The following is a 19,898-nucleotide window of genomic DNA, read 5'->3' as shown; positions in this document are numbered from 1 at the left end:
TTCCCTTTATTGTATTATTACGTTAGGCTTAACCACATGGCTAACTTAACTGCCTTCATATTCATTGTACATTATCAGTTCAATTCCACTCCTTTCCCACCCTGCAGGTAGGGCTTTGCACACTGTTTTAATCTGCACGGTAACAGTTATGAATTTTTCCTCCATTTTAATTAAATTAGCTTTCTTTGTTTGATATACATTTGGGAGAATAGAAATATTCCTTAATTTGCTTCAGAGTTCTGAAATGGTGTCATATCTGTAAGGAAAAGCAGTGACCGTATCATCACGAGTTGTGTAGAGAATGTGGAAATGCCTGCAATCACAGAGCAGCAGCAGCAGCAGCATTTTTGCACCACTACCGCATGAAGAGAAGTTGTTTTCTAGGTCAGACACCAAAACACTGAAGACTGAAGTTACTTAAATCTCCTCGTCCTCTTGAACTGTAATTGCAAAGGTAAAGCTGACGTGGAGCCAAGTTGTTCATCCAGAAGGAAGAATGGGACTGAAAGAACAGTGCAGCAGTCAATAGTGCACATATGATGATCCGGTCCACGGGACTAATGCTAGAGATAAAATGTAGCTGACTGGTTGTGACAAAAATGGTCTACAGGGACACCACCCTTAAACTGATGTCTTCTTGACAGGTGAATGGGACAGAAGGTGAAATCGAGTATGAGGAAATCACACTGGAGAGAGTGAGTGTCATGATGTGATCTTTTAAACCTCATTACACATTTACAGTCCAGTTGCGCTGTGATTCTTATCGTATGGACAGCATCGGGATTAAAAGTTAGAGCGAGTCAAAGTCAAGCTTTTTATGGATGCATGAATGTAAAAGTGCTGTGAGTGATATATCTATAAATGCCACTCCCGTCATTCAAAGACATGGAAACACGAAACCTTCAGATGACAAAGAGAATTAAGTAGCAGCAAGGCGCTGCTAATCAAATGCACTTGATTAAGTGATTTTCAACAAGTAAAAGCACAGGTTTTGGCAGTTTGCTGGTCTGTTGATAACAGAGTGTGGTAATTTTCCCAAAGTCAGACTGTGCAAGGCTCAGAGAAATTCCCAAAAATCCAAGAGTTAAATGTTAGGTTGATGACGGTACAGTTATAAAAAGACTTAACAAGTATGGCATATTTGGAAAAGTTGCCAGGAGAAATCCTCTTCTCTGTAAAAAGAACATGGCAACACAGCTTTGTAAAGGTTTGCAAAGTTTTATGTAAACAAACCAAAGTGGAAAGTTTTGGCCCAAACCAAACACAGCATATCAGCGCCCAACACCTCATGCCAACTGTCAAGCACTGGCTTGTTTTAGAGCCATGAGACCCAGGCACCTTAATGACATTGAGTCAAACATAAACTCCACTGTTTACTAAAGTAATCTAGAGTCAAACGTGAGCAAAAGCCCAAACGGATCAGGAAACAGAACAGTGACCCCAAGCACAGCAGCAAATCTACAACAGAATGGCTTGAAAAGAGAAAAAGAGGGTATTTTAATGTCCCAGTCAAAGTACAGACATCAGCCTTATTAAAATGCTGTTGCAAGAGCTCAATAGAGCTGTGTTTTTTGTTTTTTCACAGGACTCAATCAATCAATCAATCAAAGCTTTATTCGTCACATGCAGGTTGCCCTGCAGTGAAATAGGACCCCCCCCGACCTTACACATATAGCACAAACATTACATGGGGATACAGGTCAGAGATTGGTAGAATCAGAAAAAAACATTGAAATGTACACTACACTGGGGAAAGTACAAGAGGAAAAAAAGAGACCCCTACTCATGCTATGCTTCCATGGTAGGACAGCATGAGAACAGGAAACAAAAAAACTCCTCTGCACAAGAAGCACATAAATGTCCACAGCACAACATTGTGAAGACATGACAAGCCACAGGGGTGGGTGGGGGTTGGTCCTCCAGGTATGATTTTCCTGTGACTGCATGCAGTCACAGGAAAACTTTGTCTTGCACATGAATAACTGTGTGCTTTGTTTGCATTGAATTGCAGGGTAACTCAGGCCTGGGCTTTAGCATAGCAGGGGGAACAGACAACCCTCACGTGGGCGATGACCCCAGCATCTTCATCACCAAAATCATACCTGGAGGAGCTGCTGCTCAGGATGGACGGCTGAGGTAAAAGCGCACACAGCGAGCTACAATAAACACAAATCCAGTCTGTACGCACATACATTCCAAAACCCAAGACAAGAGAAGTGGATGCTTAAGCAAAGCCTCCCGTCTTCTTTTTTAAGTGCAAAGTAATGTAACACAGTACTGTACATAACTCGTTGCTCGTTCAGTCTGCTCAGCTTCAGAGCTACATGTAAGAGCATCTGTCTGTTTAACTCAAGAAAGGCATGCCTTAGCCTAGCTAAGAGTTTGTATTTTCTTCCCCGACATGTTTAAAGGTCTTTTTGCATTTTGATGCCATGTTTAAAAGAAGTAAAGTAAGGCTTAAATATGTTGTATATGACAAATTAGGTCGCACTTTAAACTAACGATATGGAAAAGCAAGTTTAAAATGTGGTTTGTGTGTCAAGGTTAGTGCCATAAATCTCCACACTCTCACTTAATGGACAAAACATGTAGCGGCAAGCTGCAACATATTTTTTGGAAGAAAAGAACTGTTCGCGCCTAAATTTAAATGAAAAAAGATGGAATCCTAATCATGCTTGTTGCAAGAATATGTAATAATATGCATGTTTTGCCACTTTCATAAGAGGATGTAGTACAGAGTTTGCCTTTCTGTGGGAAAAAAACAACACTTAGGATCCATTTCTGTGACTGTGCTTTAACACAGACGCATCGTCTTCTTTACACTTGACCTATAAACCTCCATCTGGAATGATGAGTTTGAAGAAGACCTAATGAAAATGCTCATATTTGCTTGAATGCAAGTATATTTTTTGTCCTTGGTCTTTGATTAAGCTACTATCTGCTTATTTTAACGTGGTTGTTAAAAGGTTCTTCCATCAAAGTAACTGATTTATTTATTTTTTGCAGTTAAATGACGGTTATTTGGAATATTTAGTCCCCTACACATACACGTTTAATAAAGGTTGCGCTCAAATCAACACAGTGCATCAATAAATATATACAGATGCTCTGTGGAGGCTGAAAAAAACATTGCATGATAAAAATGTTTTAAATCTTTCCTACATGCAGCCTTGCAGATAATATGCAGCTCGGATGATGTAACATCATTTGCATGAAGATGTCAGCTGTGATTGGGTCCCTTTGGATTTGACTATAGCGATGTATTTCAGTGGTTAAAGCTCCGGCAGCCTGCAAGAATAATTTCAGTCCTATTTACGCATCATCATTTTCATGGCCATAAAATACATTTTGAATACATGAATGGAATCACGAAAACACGGCCCTGGAGGGGGAAAAAAATGTGTGTGTCTGAAAATAGCAATTTCATCGCTGAAGATCAGCTTCTCCTATACACACAGGCTGTCACTTTCGCTTTACCTATCAAGTCGTCATCATTTTTTATGAGCGGTTAACACAAAGAAGCTATACTGCAGCTTTCCCCCGGTGCTAAATCAATAGAGCAAGAGATTATACCCTCTTTAATCTTAGTCACTGAGAAGTGGAGAAAAAAAAAAAGTCTGCAGTGAAACTGGATCCCCAGCGCGGCTGTAGCTGGAGATTGACTGTTCCTGACCTCGTCTGGTGGAGGATTACACCCAAACTTCTTCACCAAAACAAAAACTCATGCGGTATTTTTTCCTCTCGCGCCCACAGTCTCTCTCTGTCTCTCTCCATTTCTTAGTGTGAACGACTGCATCCTATTTGTGAATGATGTGGACGTGAGGGAGGTGACACATAGCCAAGCTGTGGAGGCTCTTAAGGAGGCAGGTGCTATCGTCCGCCTCTACGTTCTCCGCAGAAAACCAGCAGCGGAAAAAGTCACTGAAATCAAGCTCATCAAAGGGCCTAAAGGTGTGTGCAAGCGAGGACTGGTGCAAAGCATCAAGGCTTTTGCGTGGGCTTACGGATGCTAAGCTGTGCCCTCTGGATTTAGCAAATCTACTCTGTGTTAACCTGCACCTCCTTTGCTCACGCTCTGCTCCCCCTTTTCTCAGGATTAGGTTTCAGCATTGCTGGAGGGGTGGGGAACCAGCACATACCAGGAGATAACAGCATCTATGTCACTAAGATCATTGAAGGCGGAGCAGCTCATAAAGATGGGCGTCTGCAGATTGGAGACAAGATCTTAGCGGTCAGTCACTCACATATAATAGCTTCCAGCATGCAGGGACATGTGTTCTCATACATGGATTCGTGTTCACCCGTATGTACACTCACACATTGCGCACATATGAGGCACTGATGTATCAAGAGCCAAGATAAATTACAGCTCTCAGTTTTCATGGTTTGACATTACAGCCATTAATATGTTAACAGATGTGTAGGATGGAGTGAGCCTTAACTACAACAATGCCAGAGTGATTTCTAAGCAGCATTACTGCCACCTGCTGGGGAACACACAGCTCAACACCACCAGCTTCAAAATGGTGCTGTTCCCACTAAATGGTGTCTGAGCCGTTGCTTTAACTCAGAATGGGATGTGGCAGCATCCTTTTGTTCCCTGTGAATTTGTTAAAAAATACATTATGTGTTCTCTCTGTAACCTACAGTTAACACCACGCAGCCACAGTTTCTTTGATTTAACTCTCAATCAGCTGGAACTTGTCATTCCAACTATTTCTCTCCCTGCATTTCCCGTCCACTTTAAAGGTGTCTAAACCAATTTGAGTTTAGCGATTTATACTCTAATTTCTGCATCAGAGGTGTCAAACATGAGGTCAGTGAGCCAGAACCAGCCCTCCACAGGGTCCCATCTGGACTGATGCGATTTTTCCACATTTGACAAAGCGTTTGGTTATACTAACAGTAGACTGACTGAATTTGGAGGATATTGTTTTTCTTACGATGTATATGCATTTAAATCAATTCTGTTGTATTTATATAGCGCCAAATCACAACAACAGTCTCCCTGAGGCACTTTACATTGGAAGTTAAAGGCCCAGAAATAGTAGAAGAAAGACCCCAACAATCAGACTACCCTGTGTTGCCCCAAGCACTTGACAACAGTGGGAAGGAAAAACCCCTTTTTAACAGGAAGAAACCTCTAGCGAAACCAGGCTTAGGGATGGGCAGCGATCCACCTAGACCAGCTGAGGGTGAGAGGACCTCAAAAGGTTCAGACTCCTGGATGCTTCATAAAATATGAACATTTTCCAAATGTATCTTGTACCTTATTACAGTAAAAAACAGGGAGAATTTTAGATGTGTATATTTCTTCTAAGTTATTAGGAAGTGGTTTTACTGGCCTGGCACACTTGATATCTCATGGGGCTGAATATAGCCCATGGATGGAAATGAATGTGACTCCCGCTTTTAGACAAAGAGAGATTCTCTCATGGAGCAACTTCACTTAGCGTATTATTCAAACTGGTCTGTGTTACAATAAATCTCTTAAAACGTATTGTTCTACCATTAAAAATTAATGTTATTAACATCTTTCCCTAACATGTATTAACTTTCCACGGACTAAACTATAATTTTGCTTTCATTACTGGAATCTAGCTGCTAAATGTCTCTGTTAAATCTAATCCATGAGTGCTGCTGGATCACACATAATGAAGTCACAGGGGTGACAGCCTTCTTATTTGCACTTTGTTACCTTACCTGTGTTTCCTTGTTTGTTGCGAACAATCAGGTGAACAACGTGTGTCTGGAGGATGTGATGCACGAGGATGCGGTGGGGGCTCTGAAGAACACAGCCGAGGTGGTGTACCTCAGGGTGGCCAAGCCCAACAACCTGTTCCTGACCAACTCGTACAACCCTCCTGACCTCACCAGCAGTAAGCCTCCATCCTTCTGCCCAAATTTCCTCACCCCGTATTAAAGAGAACTTTGAGCTATTAAAAACAAGACCTGCTCTTTTTGTGTTTGGAACAGCTGTCAAAAATAGAACAGAGGGAGAAAAAGTCTTATTAAGTGCTAGAGATGACTGTGGGATTTCTATGAATAGTAAAAGCTCAGTTCAGAACCAGTTTCTACCAGTTTTCTCTACAAAGTGAGAGCTACAAAAATACAAAACATAAATTTCACCAGAAAAAAGTTTCACAAAACACAACAGATGTGATTTTGGGAGACAGAAACTTAATGGAATAGCAAGCTAACAGTAAAAGTCTAATAGCAAACATGTATGTACAGTATTAAAACACGTTACTTTCCCCTTTTCTCTTGTACTACACTGATGAATCTTCTGTTTATTTTGAGCGTGTCTCAGCGTGTTTTGGTTTCTGTCACTTTTGTCTTGTTATTTTTCCCCCCAAAACACAGATTTGTTTTCCGCTACTTCCGTAGTATTTCCTTTTCTATTTTTCTGGTGTTTTCTTAAGTTGCAGTGCAACCTGTGACCTGAAACCAAGAAAAAAGTGCATGAAAATTGAAGTACAATAAAATCCATGTGCTTGGTATGTTACACCTCATTTGGTTTTGTGCTTATTTTTCCAGCATATTCCCATATGGATACTGAACTTAGCCACCCAAACTATCTCGGATCTGATTACCCGCAAGCCCTCACTCCCACCTCACCGAGTCGATTTTCTCCTGTTCTACACGGCATGATGGGAGATGATGATATTCCCAGGTGAGCAATGATCCTTGAACTGCAGTTTTATCTTGTTTATTTATTATTATTATGGGGGCATTTTAGCCCTATAAAACTTATTTTGTCTCCTTCATCGATTTTTCAGAGAGCCTCGTCGAGTTTTGATCCACCGAGGCTCCACAGGTTTGGGATTTAACATCGTCGGAGGAGAGGACGGCGAGGGGATCTTTATCTCCTTCATCCTGGCAGGCGGTCCAGCTGATCTCAGCGGAGAGCTGCACAAAGGGGATCAGATCCTCAGTGTAATGACAGTTTTCTTCATGTTATCAAGTAGTCATGTAATCCTTAGCAGCACTGGGTCGTCAGGTGTTAACAGTCATGGTGTGTGTGTGACAGGTAAACGGCGTGGACCTGCGTATGGCCACACACGAACAGGCAGCTGCAGCACTGAAGAACGCTGGCCAGACAGTTACCATCATCGCACAGTACCGACCCGATGGTAAAACCACTGAGAGACCTTCTCACAAAGAACTTTATACGTTGCAAAACTTGTTTGAGCAATGAGTCTAAAAATTGGCCTTTAAAATAAGCTTCAAAATCTCTTTTTGAAGAAAATGACTAAATGCAATGGTAGGACTACTTTTTAAATAAGGTGGAAATGTAGGCGATGGGCAAAGAACAAAACAATGACTTAGTAATTTCTCATTTAGATTCTTTTTGAAACAAAGAGATCAAACATCTGCAGCTAAATCCATTTATCCACGCTTCAGCCACTGAAGGACTAGACATGGAAAAGAGAAAGATCTTTATTTTTATTGAAGCAAACGTTTTAGGTGTCTGAGAGTAAAATATGGAATCTTATATGTTTGTGTTTCTCTGTTGCAGAGTACAGTCGTTTCGAGGCTAAGATCCATGACTTGAGGGAACAGCTGATGAACAGCAGCATGGGCTCTGGGACGACAACCCTAAGGAGTAATCCAAAGAGAGGCTTCTACATCAGGTCTCACACTAAAAGCAGAAAAACTACCTTTGATATTAGCCTTATAGGATGAGATCAAAGTGGCTCGAGGATACGGTTTTTGGGTTAATGCATCGTTTGACTGCAGCATAGCAGAAATCCACAGCTTTTTATCATTAATAAGAGTGGTTATATTGCAGCATAGTATGGATGTTTCAAATACTTCAAATAATGCAGATTTAGTTCCATTTAATGTTGTTTAAAGTATTTTGAGTCAGAGAGCTAAAAATCTACCTGCACAAAGCCAAAAATATGTCAAGCATATTTAACTAAAGAAAATGTCATTATTTGAACTCAGCCGTCCTTCCACTTGAACGACATTATGCTGCCAACTGCTACAAAGAAACATTTGCAAAGCCTCGTTCAGTTGAAGTGTTGAGTTTTGAAAGTCAGAATAGGATCTATAGCCGCAAGAGTAGAAGTAGAAGCGTTATCAAAGGCAATGTATAGTCAGGCTTCAAAGGCACACAATATGAAGTAAGAATAGAGAAATAAAATGACAAGGCGAGCACTAGACATACAAAAATCACAAAAACTACAAGCCTTAAGAGGAAGAAGAATAAAGAGGAAAAATGTAAAGTATCTGTCTGCAAATATGTCTCAGTCAACAGCATTAGAGTGTTTATTATTGATTCCTGGGCCTTTATATGCATTTAGCTACCATTTGATGTATTCACCGCCAATATTAGATTTACAGGGAGTACCAGCAGGACACCATTGCATTACTGTGTTTACTGTGTATACAACAGGCTCACGTGTTTACTGAAGGTAATCATTTAGAGCAGTCAACACAACGTTACTGAAACGCTCTTTATTTTCTGCGCAGTTAAATAAAAATGTCACGATTAATCCATGGAAACTAAGCTCTACAGCCACACAGCAACCGACCCACATTGAATTTACTCTGAAATGTTCCATTTAAAGATTTACACCAACCAACTTATTAGCTATGTTTATTAAAGACAAACTAAAGAGTACTTGTGGTGCAAATTATCTTCAAAATCACTGCAGGTTGCAGAAATACTTTAAGCCAAAAACCAACAAGCAAACATCCAAACACCACATCACACTGCACAGAATACACACTGGTCTTTATAAGAAGTGTGGGTGAGAGGACTAGTCGCTGGTATTCAAGGTATGCTTTGCTTGACCGAAAAAAATCCTGGAAAGAGAAGCAGTTCATGGTTACATTTCACACAGTGTGTTATACGTCCACTGGCACATGGAAAGCAGACGCTGTCAGTCATGCTTTTAAAGCTCATAATTAGGCTAAATCCAATATTTCATACAAATTCTTCTTTTCTGAATAACTGAAGTCGTGCGGGGCACTCAGTGCTAGCCACAGGTGGCTAAAAACAATTATTTTTAAAAATGCCAGTATAGCAGCGTACCCCCAATGTTTTATTCCTATCCGCTTTGTCTTTATGAAAATGTCAAGCATGTTTCTGGTCCTCTCTCTCCATTTAGTCAGCACACTTGTTAAAATTCAAAAATTATTTTTTTAGTACACATCTCTTACAATGTAACGTTTCCAACTGTACGGATGTTTCTGTTATCACGATGCACATTAAAATATACTAAAAGCGCAGTTTTTGGAATATCAGAGGCTTTTAAAAAAAAAATATTTAAAGGCTTTTTATGAAATGCCTAATTGAAATCCTCTTTTTCCTTCCAGGGCTCTTTTTGACTATGATAAAACTGCCGACTGTGGCTTTCTCAGTCAAGCACTTGGGTTCAAGTTTGGAGACGTGCTGCACGTGTTGGACTGCGGAGATGAAGAGTGGTGGCAGGCCCGTAAGGTCAGCCCGCAGAATGAGGCTGAAGAGGTTGGCTTCATCCCCAGCAAGCACAGGTCAGACACTTTATATGTAGCAAACTTACTGAAATGTAGAGTAAAGCACTGCAGCTCAGTGCTAATGACAGGTTGTCTCACCTTTGTCACACATTTTTCTTCCTTACAGGGTGGAAAGAAAAGAGTGGTCTCGTGTTAACACCAAAGAGAGGGTACGTTTGTTCATTATAGCTTTCTGAAGGAGGGGAGTTCATTCAAAGTGTGTCCTGATCGGTAAATATCTGCTCTTGTCTCTGTTACAGGACCTTGGTCGGGACAGCTTGAGCACACAAGGTAATTCGGTGGATGCTCTTTTGCATCCATTAAGAGATTAGTAATATGCATTAAAGGTGCAAGTAGCTGGAACTAAAACAAATGTGTGAACAAAGCAGTGTTATCATCACCTTTGCTCTACTCTTGGCATTGCTGATATCTCTAAATGCCTCTCCACTATTATTTGAGCAGATCATTGACTGCCAGATATGAATCTAAGACTTCTCCTTCAGTATTTCCCAGAAGGCTATAATCCAAAGCACACATTACGTCAAACAGTCACGCCTTTAACACCTTGCCAATAATGATATCTCATACATTTGCTGCCACCTTTGAAGATACATCATCTGCCCTGCATATAAGTACAAACACGCGCATGTCGATGCAAACGTGTCATTTGTAAGAAGGCAAAAAGAAACCGAACGCTTCTGTGTTCTCTCACCAGGGAGAGATAAAGCCTCACACAATTATGAGACAGTTACCCAAGTGGAAGGTAAGGTGAAGTCTGTACTTTCAGGCTTTTATACGAATGTTCATTGTTTTGATTTTCTCTTTTGTGAATGATCCCGCTCTCTCTTTATCCTTTCATTCTCTTTATGATAAGTACATTATGCAAGGCCCATCATCATTCTGGGTCCTGTGAAGGACAGGATAAATGATGACCTGTTGTCTGAGTTCCCCGATAAGTTTGGATCTTGTGTCCCACGTAAGTGATTACGCTGTCAGTCTCGGAGACAGATGTGTTCGCCAGTTTTCACTTGCTGCCACCGCTGCACAATGCGACAATATTAAAGCGATGTGTGCGCAGTGCATCAGACAGAGGTGATGCTGAGATTCAAAATGAGGTGCGCTTTCTGTTCTTCATTTGACAGACACCACGCGGCCCAAGAGGGAGTATGAGGTGGACGGGCGAGACTATCACTTTGTGTCCTCCAGGGAACAGATGGAGAAGGACATCCAGAGCCATCGGTTCATTGAGGCCGGACAGTACAACAGTCACCTGTACGGCACGAGTGTCCAGAGTGTCCGTGAGGTGGCTGAGCAGGTGTGCAGCAGCGTGTTGGATAATGGGTTTTGTAAAATGGGATCATTACCTCCAGATTCATTGAGATATTGAAAAATAATGCCATAAAAACCACGGCTTTTAGTACCCAGAGTATGAAGTCAGGCACAAGGACATTACTTAAAGGAACAGTTTACCCCCAAATATATTTACATATTTTACCTCTATACCTGCTTTTTATTCATCTAAATGGGTTTGGGTTTGAGTAGATATGTGCAGACTCGACCTTCTATCATGTATAATATACTAAATAGCACTTGGGCTGTGTGGTGAAACATCAGTAGTAACGCTTCTTTCAGAAACCACAAAATCACAGTTTTTAGGAGCTTGAAGCACCACAAGGCAAATATTTAAGATATCTAATGGCAGATATCTCTTCAAAACTGGTCAACTGACGCAAAACACTGTAGATAAATAATACTAAAAGACATGGGGAAAAAAACTCTTACCCCTTTAAGTATGATGAATCCGTTTGCACTAAAAACACTTTGTGTTTTATAACAGCAATGCTCCGTTTAAGTAATAAGCTCGTTTAAGCTCAATTAACCTACAATATTCATTAGTAAAATAACATTCTGTTTTTGTATTTACTTATCATTTCTGTTCTTGCTTGCATGCATGAGCAGCAGGGGAAACACTGCATCCTGGATGTCTCAGCCAACGCTGTGCGCAGACTACAAGCAGCTCAGCTTCACCCAATTGCCATCTTTGTGCGGCCCAAGTCGCTGGAGAATGTCCTGTATGAGCTCAAATCTTCTATATGCATTTAGAAAAAAAATTCTGACAATGATTATTCTTTACAGCTTGAAAGCAGGTGTGATTTTATATTTGTTTGATTTGATTAACAGAGAAATCAACACTCGCCTGACAGAGGAGCAGGCCAGGAAAGGAATGGACCGAGCCCTCAAACTAGAACAAGACTTCCTAGAGTGTTTTACTGGTAAGAGCATGCAGCAATCACATGTGCACGAGGTTTGGTTTTAGATTGCACTTAATTACATGGACATTTTAAATGTAAAGTCAACAAAAAAGTAAGCTTTTTTCAATGCACTGTCTATCACTGTATTCTTAGCAGAGGGATTCACATTTAGGTTTTGGCAGAACCAGATGGAAAAACAGGATTTTATGCGTCTGTGTTTGCACTCAAATGTAGGATTACTCATAATCTATTTGATATGGAAAAAAATCATCTCTTTTATCATTACAAGATTCTAGAAACAACAGGCTGACCGTGTTTTGCTGGCGCTCGTACGCACACTTTAGAAGGTGATCAAACTTCCTCTTGTAGCTCTCGTAGATTTTTTTTGTTTAATGCCAACAAATGCCAGTGACCGGGCTCCGCGCTCCCGTTTGTACTGGCACGACTGAACAATCTGAATAAGAAAAGGAATGCCTTTTGGGAGGACTCAGGGCATTTTAACATTTAAGCGATGCATTTAGGGCAAATCTCAGCAGTTGGCAGAATATGAATGCGAGGTTTCACAGCAAATTCAACACTGTCTACAGTTTCTAACAAATCATGAACAGTGGGGGGTTGTGACATTTCATCAACCACTCAAAGCACGTGGGAAACTGTGTAGAACTACTTAGCTGATGTAAATGTGCCTCTTCTTTGATGTCGTACACAGATTGTAAAACTATATTCATAATTGATTATATCTTAAATTGTCATTTCCCCTGTTTCTCTTTATCCCCACGCCACCACCCAACCAATGTTTCAATTTCATCTCCTGTCTTTGCTCTTTTCTCTTAATTTCCTGCTGCCTGTGTCATTTTTTTCTTTAACCCATACCTCGTTCTATTTGTTCTTTTCTTTTCTCTCCTTCTGTCGCACATGCTGTGTCCCGCTGCAGCTGTCGTGGAAGGGGACAGCTTTGAAGAGGTCTATCACAAAGTAAAGACAGTGATTGAGGAGCAATCAGGGCCTTACATCTGGATCCCCACTCGGGAGAGGCTGTGATGCTACACCCGCTCGACCACCCCTCCCTCACAACCACCGATCGACCGCCACCCTTCACCCTCACAGCCAAGCCAGCCTCGCCTGCCTGCCTGTCTGTCCTCCAGCAAAGTCAGTGCTTAGGCAATCACTGAGAATGACACAGAGAGATAAACGCATACTAAGACAAAACACAGCGACACCGCGAGGCAAAGAACGATACCAAAAAATAAAAAGGAGAGAGACTCTGACACAGATGTAAATGCAGCGATGTATAAAGAGACTGAGAGAAAAGACTAAACCAGTATCCCACTATAATGAAGCCAACCCAGTTCACACTTTGCATTAAAATGCATCTCGGATACATGAGTGGACAGCTCTAGATGCAGCTGTGACTGCACCCTAAACTGGGTGCTGGTGGGGGTGGGGGGGATGCAAACATCCAAATCACAGATAATAACTTGTGTATATGTAATGTGTTTAACCTGTGTTTGGATACAGGTGCACTTTCCCACCAGATAGGGAGCAAATGAAGTGACTATTTCAGGCGGATTTCAGTTGCATTTTGATGCTGGGTGTGAACTGCAGCCCACGTCACCTGGAGCTCAACACAGCAGTCTAGATGTATGTGGACATGAGACATTAATTCTGAGCAGGGCTCGAAAGAAAATAAAGGATGACCTTGCAGAGATGGACCCTGAGGTGCTATCGCCTCACCTACAGAGCCATCTCGAGTCTCATGCCGACATTGAACACCTCAGTGCACCGATGTCTCAGATGGAGGTCCCCCCTCACTTTAAAAACAAACAACAAAAGACAGTGGCCACTCTTTTTATATCACCTCCTGGCTTTCTGTCCTCCTCGTCCTGCCACCTCTGCCTTGTTTCAGGACAGGAACGGGGAAGACCGAGAACAGGGGCCCAGATCCAGCTGAGTCCCACGTGACCAGGAGTCCTTTCTCAGCAAAGACCCGCTTTTTTTTTCTTTTCTTTTTTTTTTCTTTTTGTGATTCTCATCTTGGTTCTGGGTGTGAACTCAGAATAACACCTCAGAGGCCAAGACTGACGTTTGTTCGGGTCACCCCATGTTGAATATTGCAAGGCATTATTTAAAGGCAGTTCAAATAATTATATTGCTAAAAACCTCATACGCTGAATTTCTGCATGCATCCTCAAAGACAACGGAGAGAGAAGAGAAAAACAAAGGAAGAAAATCGTGATAATAATCTAAAGGAAGGAGAAAAAAGTGAAGGAGTTTGGTTTTTTTAGCATGTCTCAAGAAGAGAAGAGAGACATGATCATGTGATTATGGTCATGAGAGGCCAGTGCTGAGCATACTAGATGCTCTGGCGTGTAGTTTAGCCTCAACTCTCTTATGCACACAAACACACTCATGCACCCACACACACACACCCTCACTCCCTTACAGTGGCACACACACACACAACCGCACACACACACAGACACACAATCGTAGGGTCGTAAACTCAGCTGTAACCTAGCACACCTCTACAGGCGGATTGGCTGTTCTGACCTGCTAGTCAGCATCCAGGATGAATGTTATCTCTCTAGGCACAAACAGCAGAGCTCTTAGCTTCATCGCACCACAGCAAACTCATCGGTCATTCTTCCAAAAGATACCCCCCTTCCCCTGCCGCAGACGTACACACCGTCTCCAGTGGTCGCAGTTAAAAGCCATGGCGTATGTGTGTGTAAGTGTGTGTGTCTGCGTGTGCACGGTGGTGCTCGTTCATGTGCGGGGACTCCTCTGTGTGGGAGGAATATGTCCTTTTATCCGTTCTCTCTCTTCCAGTTTTCCCTGCTTCTTTCTCCTTCCCGTGTCCACACAAATTAAAGCTAAGTCATGTTTAACAAATAAATAGCCTATATATATAAATATATATATATGCATATATATCTTTTTTATGACAATTTCTAACGGGATTAAGTCTGTAAAAAAAATTAACATTTCCAAATAATATTCCATTGATTTTTTTTTTTTTGGGGGGGGGGGGGGAGGGGGGGGGGCGGGGGGTAATATTGCAGTTTGGTTTTTGGATTTACACACAATCCCATTTTTCATGTTGCAAAGCGCAGCAGAAAGCTACACACAACTAACTGAACCATTGAAGTCAACGTAAAGCAGACCTCACACTAGAACCGAGAACACACGACGTGTTCTCGTACGCGCTGAAGACAAACTGAAACACGTGTGCAATGCAGCTGCGTGCGTCTGTGTGACTGTGTGGGTATGTGTTTGCCGCTTGTGTGCGAGAGTGGCAAGAAAGCGCGTGTCGTGTATAAAATAGAAGCGATGCTATATGAGAACATCCATCCTTATGGTTGTAATGTGTGTGTGTGTGTGTGTGAGTGAGAGAGCGAGACACGCACGCGAAGATGTAGTGCAATACTGCTATGATGTTATGCAATGAAGATGGTTTTATGGGTCTAAGATTTAAACTGTATAAAGTTTGCACTGACGGCATTATATGCTACAGGTATCGGCGGGATAAAGATGGCGAGCGAAAGCAGGAGGACCCCATGTCAAGATTTTAAGAGCATGTGTTTTGTATTTACTTATGATTTGTTCTGAATTAAAAGAGTAAAGGTGGAAGTATCGATGGAAGTGACCATTCATATTTATATTTGTTTACTTTATGCTCACATGCTTCTGTTGGCTCGGTTTGGAATAGCTGAAGCTTGTGAATGACGACTATCAATTTCTGTTTGAAATACATACATATATATATATATATATATATATATATATATATATATATATATATATATATATATATATATATATATGTATATATATATATATATATGTATGTATGATTTATTCAGAACTGTCACCAGTTGCATCACCTGTCTGTATATTTTTGTATTTTTTCACATTGAGAGAACTCTCGGGTCTTGGCCAGAAATGCTGTAAATATGTTGTTGGAGTGCCGTGTGGGTTTAGGTTTTAGCCGTTCACACTGCTGAATTGGTGCAAGTGCAGCATCCATCAGAGCCACAGCCCAGTTTCTAACTGCTCAAACACAGAAACGACACACGCAAGGAGATATCAGCACGTCCACACACATGCATTTAACATTTACACATAGAGAGAACTCACGGAAACTACGACACACCGCGACACATCCATGAATTGAACAATATGTTTTGGGTTTCTTTATTTGAGGGTTCAGTGTATTTCTTAATATCTCTCTCAGCCATCCTTATCATAGTGTGATATTCCTTATAAAGTATATGAATTTTTACAGAAAAGACTGATTACAAAGTTACAACAGAGTCAGCTGATGCAGAAAAATATATTTAACAATGACAGTATCAAGCAAAATAAAATGTTCCAGTTCAGTGAAGCGCTTGTTGTAAATTAGCTATAAAATAATAAAAATTAATTTAAAAAATGCTTTCTGAAAATGGACTCAGCAGCCTTCTTTTTTTCCTTTGTTTGCTTGTTCCTGTTAATAGTTGGACTCCCACCCCAGTTCCACAGGTGAAGAAAATAACAGTCCGGCCAGAGGAGGGCACTCATTCTCCATTTACAGCTGCTTACACAAGCTCCACTCAGATGTATTTGCACAGACTTGCTCTGGCTCTTATTTGCTGGTTGCTTCCCCACCCTGCCTTCACTCATCGGGGGAACCATTTTCTCTTTAGAAAAGCACACAATCACGAGGATCCCTTCTTTTGATCGCATGATATGCTGCAGTGCCTGACTGTGTGTAGGTAGACATTCAGATTGCGTGTAAGGCCGCTGTGATGCTATATCCCTGTGATTGCTTAACCTCTTTGGATTAGAAACTCGCAAATGCCACGTTTATTTATTACCTGAGCTCGTTCTCTTCATGAACTCTGAATTTATTTCTTATTATGCAGCCACAAATTAACTATCGCCGCCAGAAAACTTTTAAGCTTACTGACTTGCCAATGGGCAGGTCATTACAAACTCCTGCTGTGCAACCAAGCAACCCACTGAACTTTTGTTTGTGCTTGTGTAAATCCCATTTTCCCTAAGATATCCCAGCTTTGAGCAGAATCAAAACATATCACCTTTGTAGAGCTTAATAAGAGTTACTGAAAGAAGTTAAGTGGTTTAAATTACATTTTATCTCAAACCACTTATTCGGTTCCTGAAATACAGAACATTGTTATTCTATCTGACCCGAGCCCAGTGCCTGATGCATTATAACTACAAGTGACAAACAGAATCAGGCAGAAGGATGAGAGAACATCCATCAAAGACCTTAAACAGGATTCGAGCTGACAAAACGGTGAAGTCTTACAGCCATCAGGTTACTAACATCCACATGATTCTGTTATCCTCCTATCAGTCATCATGTCTACTTCATGTACCAAGGCACGCAATGCATATACCCACAAGCTGGTGTAAGAATGCACAGTTGGACTCTCGAAGAAGCCAGATGCCTGACAGATGGATAGATGCGGGGAGAGAGAAGAGGGGGGAAAAAAACAACAAAATTAAGTTGCTTACTTCAAAGTTAGAATTTGAAATTTCCTCCTAATTAAGAAACCGACTCTGTGAATAAACTCTCTCTTTAATCATTAAAGTGATTCATGGTTTGCAACCCTGATTCGCAGATGTACAAACACTCCAGTGCATGTATCCCGTCTTACTGCCAGGATGGGGGGGGGGGGGGGGGGGGTTCCTTTTAAACAAAAAAGGGTGCTATGATTTACCAATCACTCGGACCCAAAAGCAGCACAAAGTCAAAGGGAAAACGTCTAAAAGATTTATTGACTGAGAGATGGTGGACTGAGTAGAGGCTGAGGAGTGAGTAGTCTTTAAATGGCGAGCTGGAGAGTAATGCATTGAGCAGCGAGGCAGTGATTGAGCAGGGAGGTGGGCGAAGAGAATGGTTTGGTGGTCATCTGTCTGCAGACAAGCAGATGACAGTGAGCAGACAGGCGATTTGGCACACACAGGAGGCTCAGCGGAGGTGACCGTGCGATCTGCCTCGGAGGAGTACCGAGGGGTTGGTGTGCCGCTGAAGCTGACTGAAAGAGGACGTGCAGGTGTGGCGGCCGCAGGGACCTCGGGCAGGGAAAGGAGTGGCCATGGCCAGGGAAACGCAAACACACAGAGATACACAGAAACACCCACAGAAACAGAAGGGAGAATGCAAGAGAGACAGAAACACAGGGACCAAACCAGATTTCTGGCAGAGCCACGACAGAGGGATGAGGAATGAACGCTTCCAAATGTAATAATTAAATCATGCCAGTTATTAGAATCAAATTTCTCTCCAAATATGAAGAATGTGAAATCTGGTGGAAGGAAATTAATCGTTAGACTGTTTGATCTTATAACTCTGTGCAATGGAGCCTATAGTCATTATGAGTTGCAAGTCTGTCGCGTTCCACCGGCAATTATTCACAGCGGGCTTCAAAATGGGCCGATGAGGGAGCAGTGCCTCTTTTTACCTGTTGCTGTACAGAGCTGCAGTGACATTGCTGGATTTGGATGAAAGAACAGCTGACGTGCGAGTGCTGGAAAGAAGATTCAACTGAGAATATTTTTTTTCCTAGGTATTCAAAGCAACCTCCAAACCTCTGAACTTCTGTACGGGGAAACCGGTGAAGCATTTCAGTACAACACAAGCTATCGCACAACTCAAAGCCAAAAGCCTTCAGTGGACCTGAAGGCCCCCTCCTGTGGTCTTCCTGGAACCTTTACTTTTAGTCCTAACTTCAGCAGGGGTAGCCTTACGAAAACAGTGGGATATTTTCAGTAGACAGGCCCACTTTTTTTCTTCTTCTTTGTTTTTTTTTTTACAGTTGCATGAGCTGTCAGAAAGGCATGCCTGTATTCGTCTGAACAGCTGTAACTCTTTGGTTAAGCTAATCCTCTTACATCTACATGATAATATAGCAGGCATCCAGGAGTCTTAAAAAAAATTCACCAGGAACAGTCAGCGATAGGCTTGCTTCACCGAGATGCTTCAGTCACACAGCCAAACATACGGCTCTAACAGACGACTGTCAGTATCATTTGTTACCTTAATTACAACACGACAGCGGCAGCCTGAAGTGGAGGATCAAACGCAGAGCCATTCCTCCTCGTTCATATTTCATACCAGCCCGCTGTGTTTGACTGATCCCTTCTTCTCCTCGTTATGCTCTCGCACCCCCGAGGCCCCACCTGGTGCCAGCTTAGCTGTTTGTGCAGGATGACTTTGAGTTCATTGCTCAATTGTTCGTGTCTCTATTGTTTATCACGTGCCGTATTAGTAAATCTGGATGATGTCAGTTTGGATGCTTCATTGCTCTTTATCCATGTATCAGACTGTCTGCATGAAAATGAGATGATTCATCCTCAGACTGATGATGGGCAGGGTGTGGTGCAGGATTTTTGCCATTACGATGACACTTTACACCGGTGTGAAAACAGCTGTCATCCCAAATCCCTAGACCAAGATAATAACTCCTCCTGCAGTTAAGTCTAATGGGTTCCTTTGCTTTTCTCTGAGTCTTAAGGGCTCGTTTAAAACACACACACACAGTGCAGTCAAGACAACCATCAAAAATATTTGTATGTGTTTTTTCCCCTTGTTTCTTTTTGTGATAATGATTTGAAATGGATTGTGATTTTACTTTTCTTGAAAAAAGAGAAAAAAACCAAACTGAATACCCATGCGCACCCAATTAAAGTGAGGAAGGGCGGTTTGTGAGAAATTTTACCTCGTGCTTATTTAGCCGAAAAACAGCGACGTGGAAAAGATTTTAATTTTGCACCGTGAGGTTTTGCCAACCCGAGAGAACGAAAGCGATTTCAGAGTACAGCCTTGTGGTGTCACTTTTACTAAGCTGCATCTGCAAAAACAGAGCTTAACCAGTGAAAGCTTATAATGTCACCTGAGCCAAATGCACACGTTTCATTTTGTAGTATTAGTGATGAGGTACGATGCCATTAGGATGATGGCCCACAAAAACATGCCAGCATTTGCATTTTTAAATTTCTGCTTAATACCCCCGTTTGCCTACTGAGGAATACACAAAATACCAAATGCACACGTGTACAGCTGGAAAATAATAGATAATGAAAGCATGCAGACATTTTAGGGCATTTGTGGATGGCTCCTGTTCTGTTGCTTCAGAAAAGGAAGAGAAGCAG

The 19,898-nt window shown here is 41.7% G+C and overlaps 1 protein-coding gene across 5 annotated transcripts in view; it reads left to right on the top strand.

Moving 5' to 3' along the window:
* dlg4a (discs, large homolog 4a (Drosophila)) overlaps positions 1-12,991 on the top strand; it is a 60,656-nt gene extending 47,665 nt beyond the window's left edge. For all 5 annotated transcript variants that reach the window (XM_085470092.1, XM_085470091.1, XM_085470090.1 and 2 more), the window contains 18 exons: positions 645-695; positions 2,012-2,136; positions 3,782-3,951; positions 4,095-4,231; positions 5,735-5,879; positions 6,538-6,673; positions 6,780-6,936; positions 7,031-7,133; positions 7,520-7,634; positions 9,328-9,504; positions 9,614-9,656; positions 9,747-9,777; positions 10,202-10,249; positions 10,361-10,462; positions 10,629-10,801; positions 11,446-11,558; positions 11,668-11,759; positions 12,673-12,991. In XM_085470092.1, the coding sequence (XP_085326218.1) occupies positions 645-695; positions 2,012-2,136; positions 3,782-3,951; positions 4,095-4,231; positions 5,735-5,879; positions 6,538-6,673; positions 6,780-6,936; positions 7,031-7,133; positions 7,520-7,634; positions 9,328-9,504; positions 9,614-9,656; positions 9,747-9,777; positions 10,202-10,249; positions 10,361-10,462; positions 10,629-10,801; positions 11,446-11,558; positions 11,668-11,759; positions 12,673-12,779 (2,025 nt within the window). In that variant the 3' untranslated portion in view covers positions 12,780-12,991. The remainder of the gene's footprint in view (positions 1-644; positions 696-2,011; positions 2,137-3,781; positions 3,952-4,094; positions 4,232-5,734; positions 5,880-6,537; positions 6,674-6,779; positions 6,937-7,030; positions 7,134-7,519; positions 7,635-9,327; positions 9,505-9,613; positions 9,657-9,746; positions 9,778-10,201; positions 10,250-10,360; positions 10,463-10,628; positions 10,802-11,445; positions 11,559-11,667; positions 11,760-12,672) is intronic.
* The last annotated feature ends 6,907 nt before the right edge of the window (positions 12,992-19,898 follow it).

This window comes from Copadichromis virginalis, linkage group LG10, assembly GCF_057382275.1.
Source record: "Copadichromis virginalis isolate Kocher_CV1m ecotype Utaka linkage group LG10, C_Virginalis_male_GT1.1, whole genome shotgun sequence".
Taxonomy (NCBI): domain Eukaryota; kingdom Metazoa; phylum Chordata; class Actinopteri; order Cichliformes; family Cichlidae; genus Copadichromis; species Copadichromis virginalis.
Note: the sequence above shows the minus strand (reverse complement) of the source record. Positions and strands in the feature narration are given on the sequence as shown.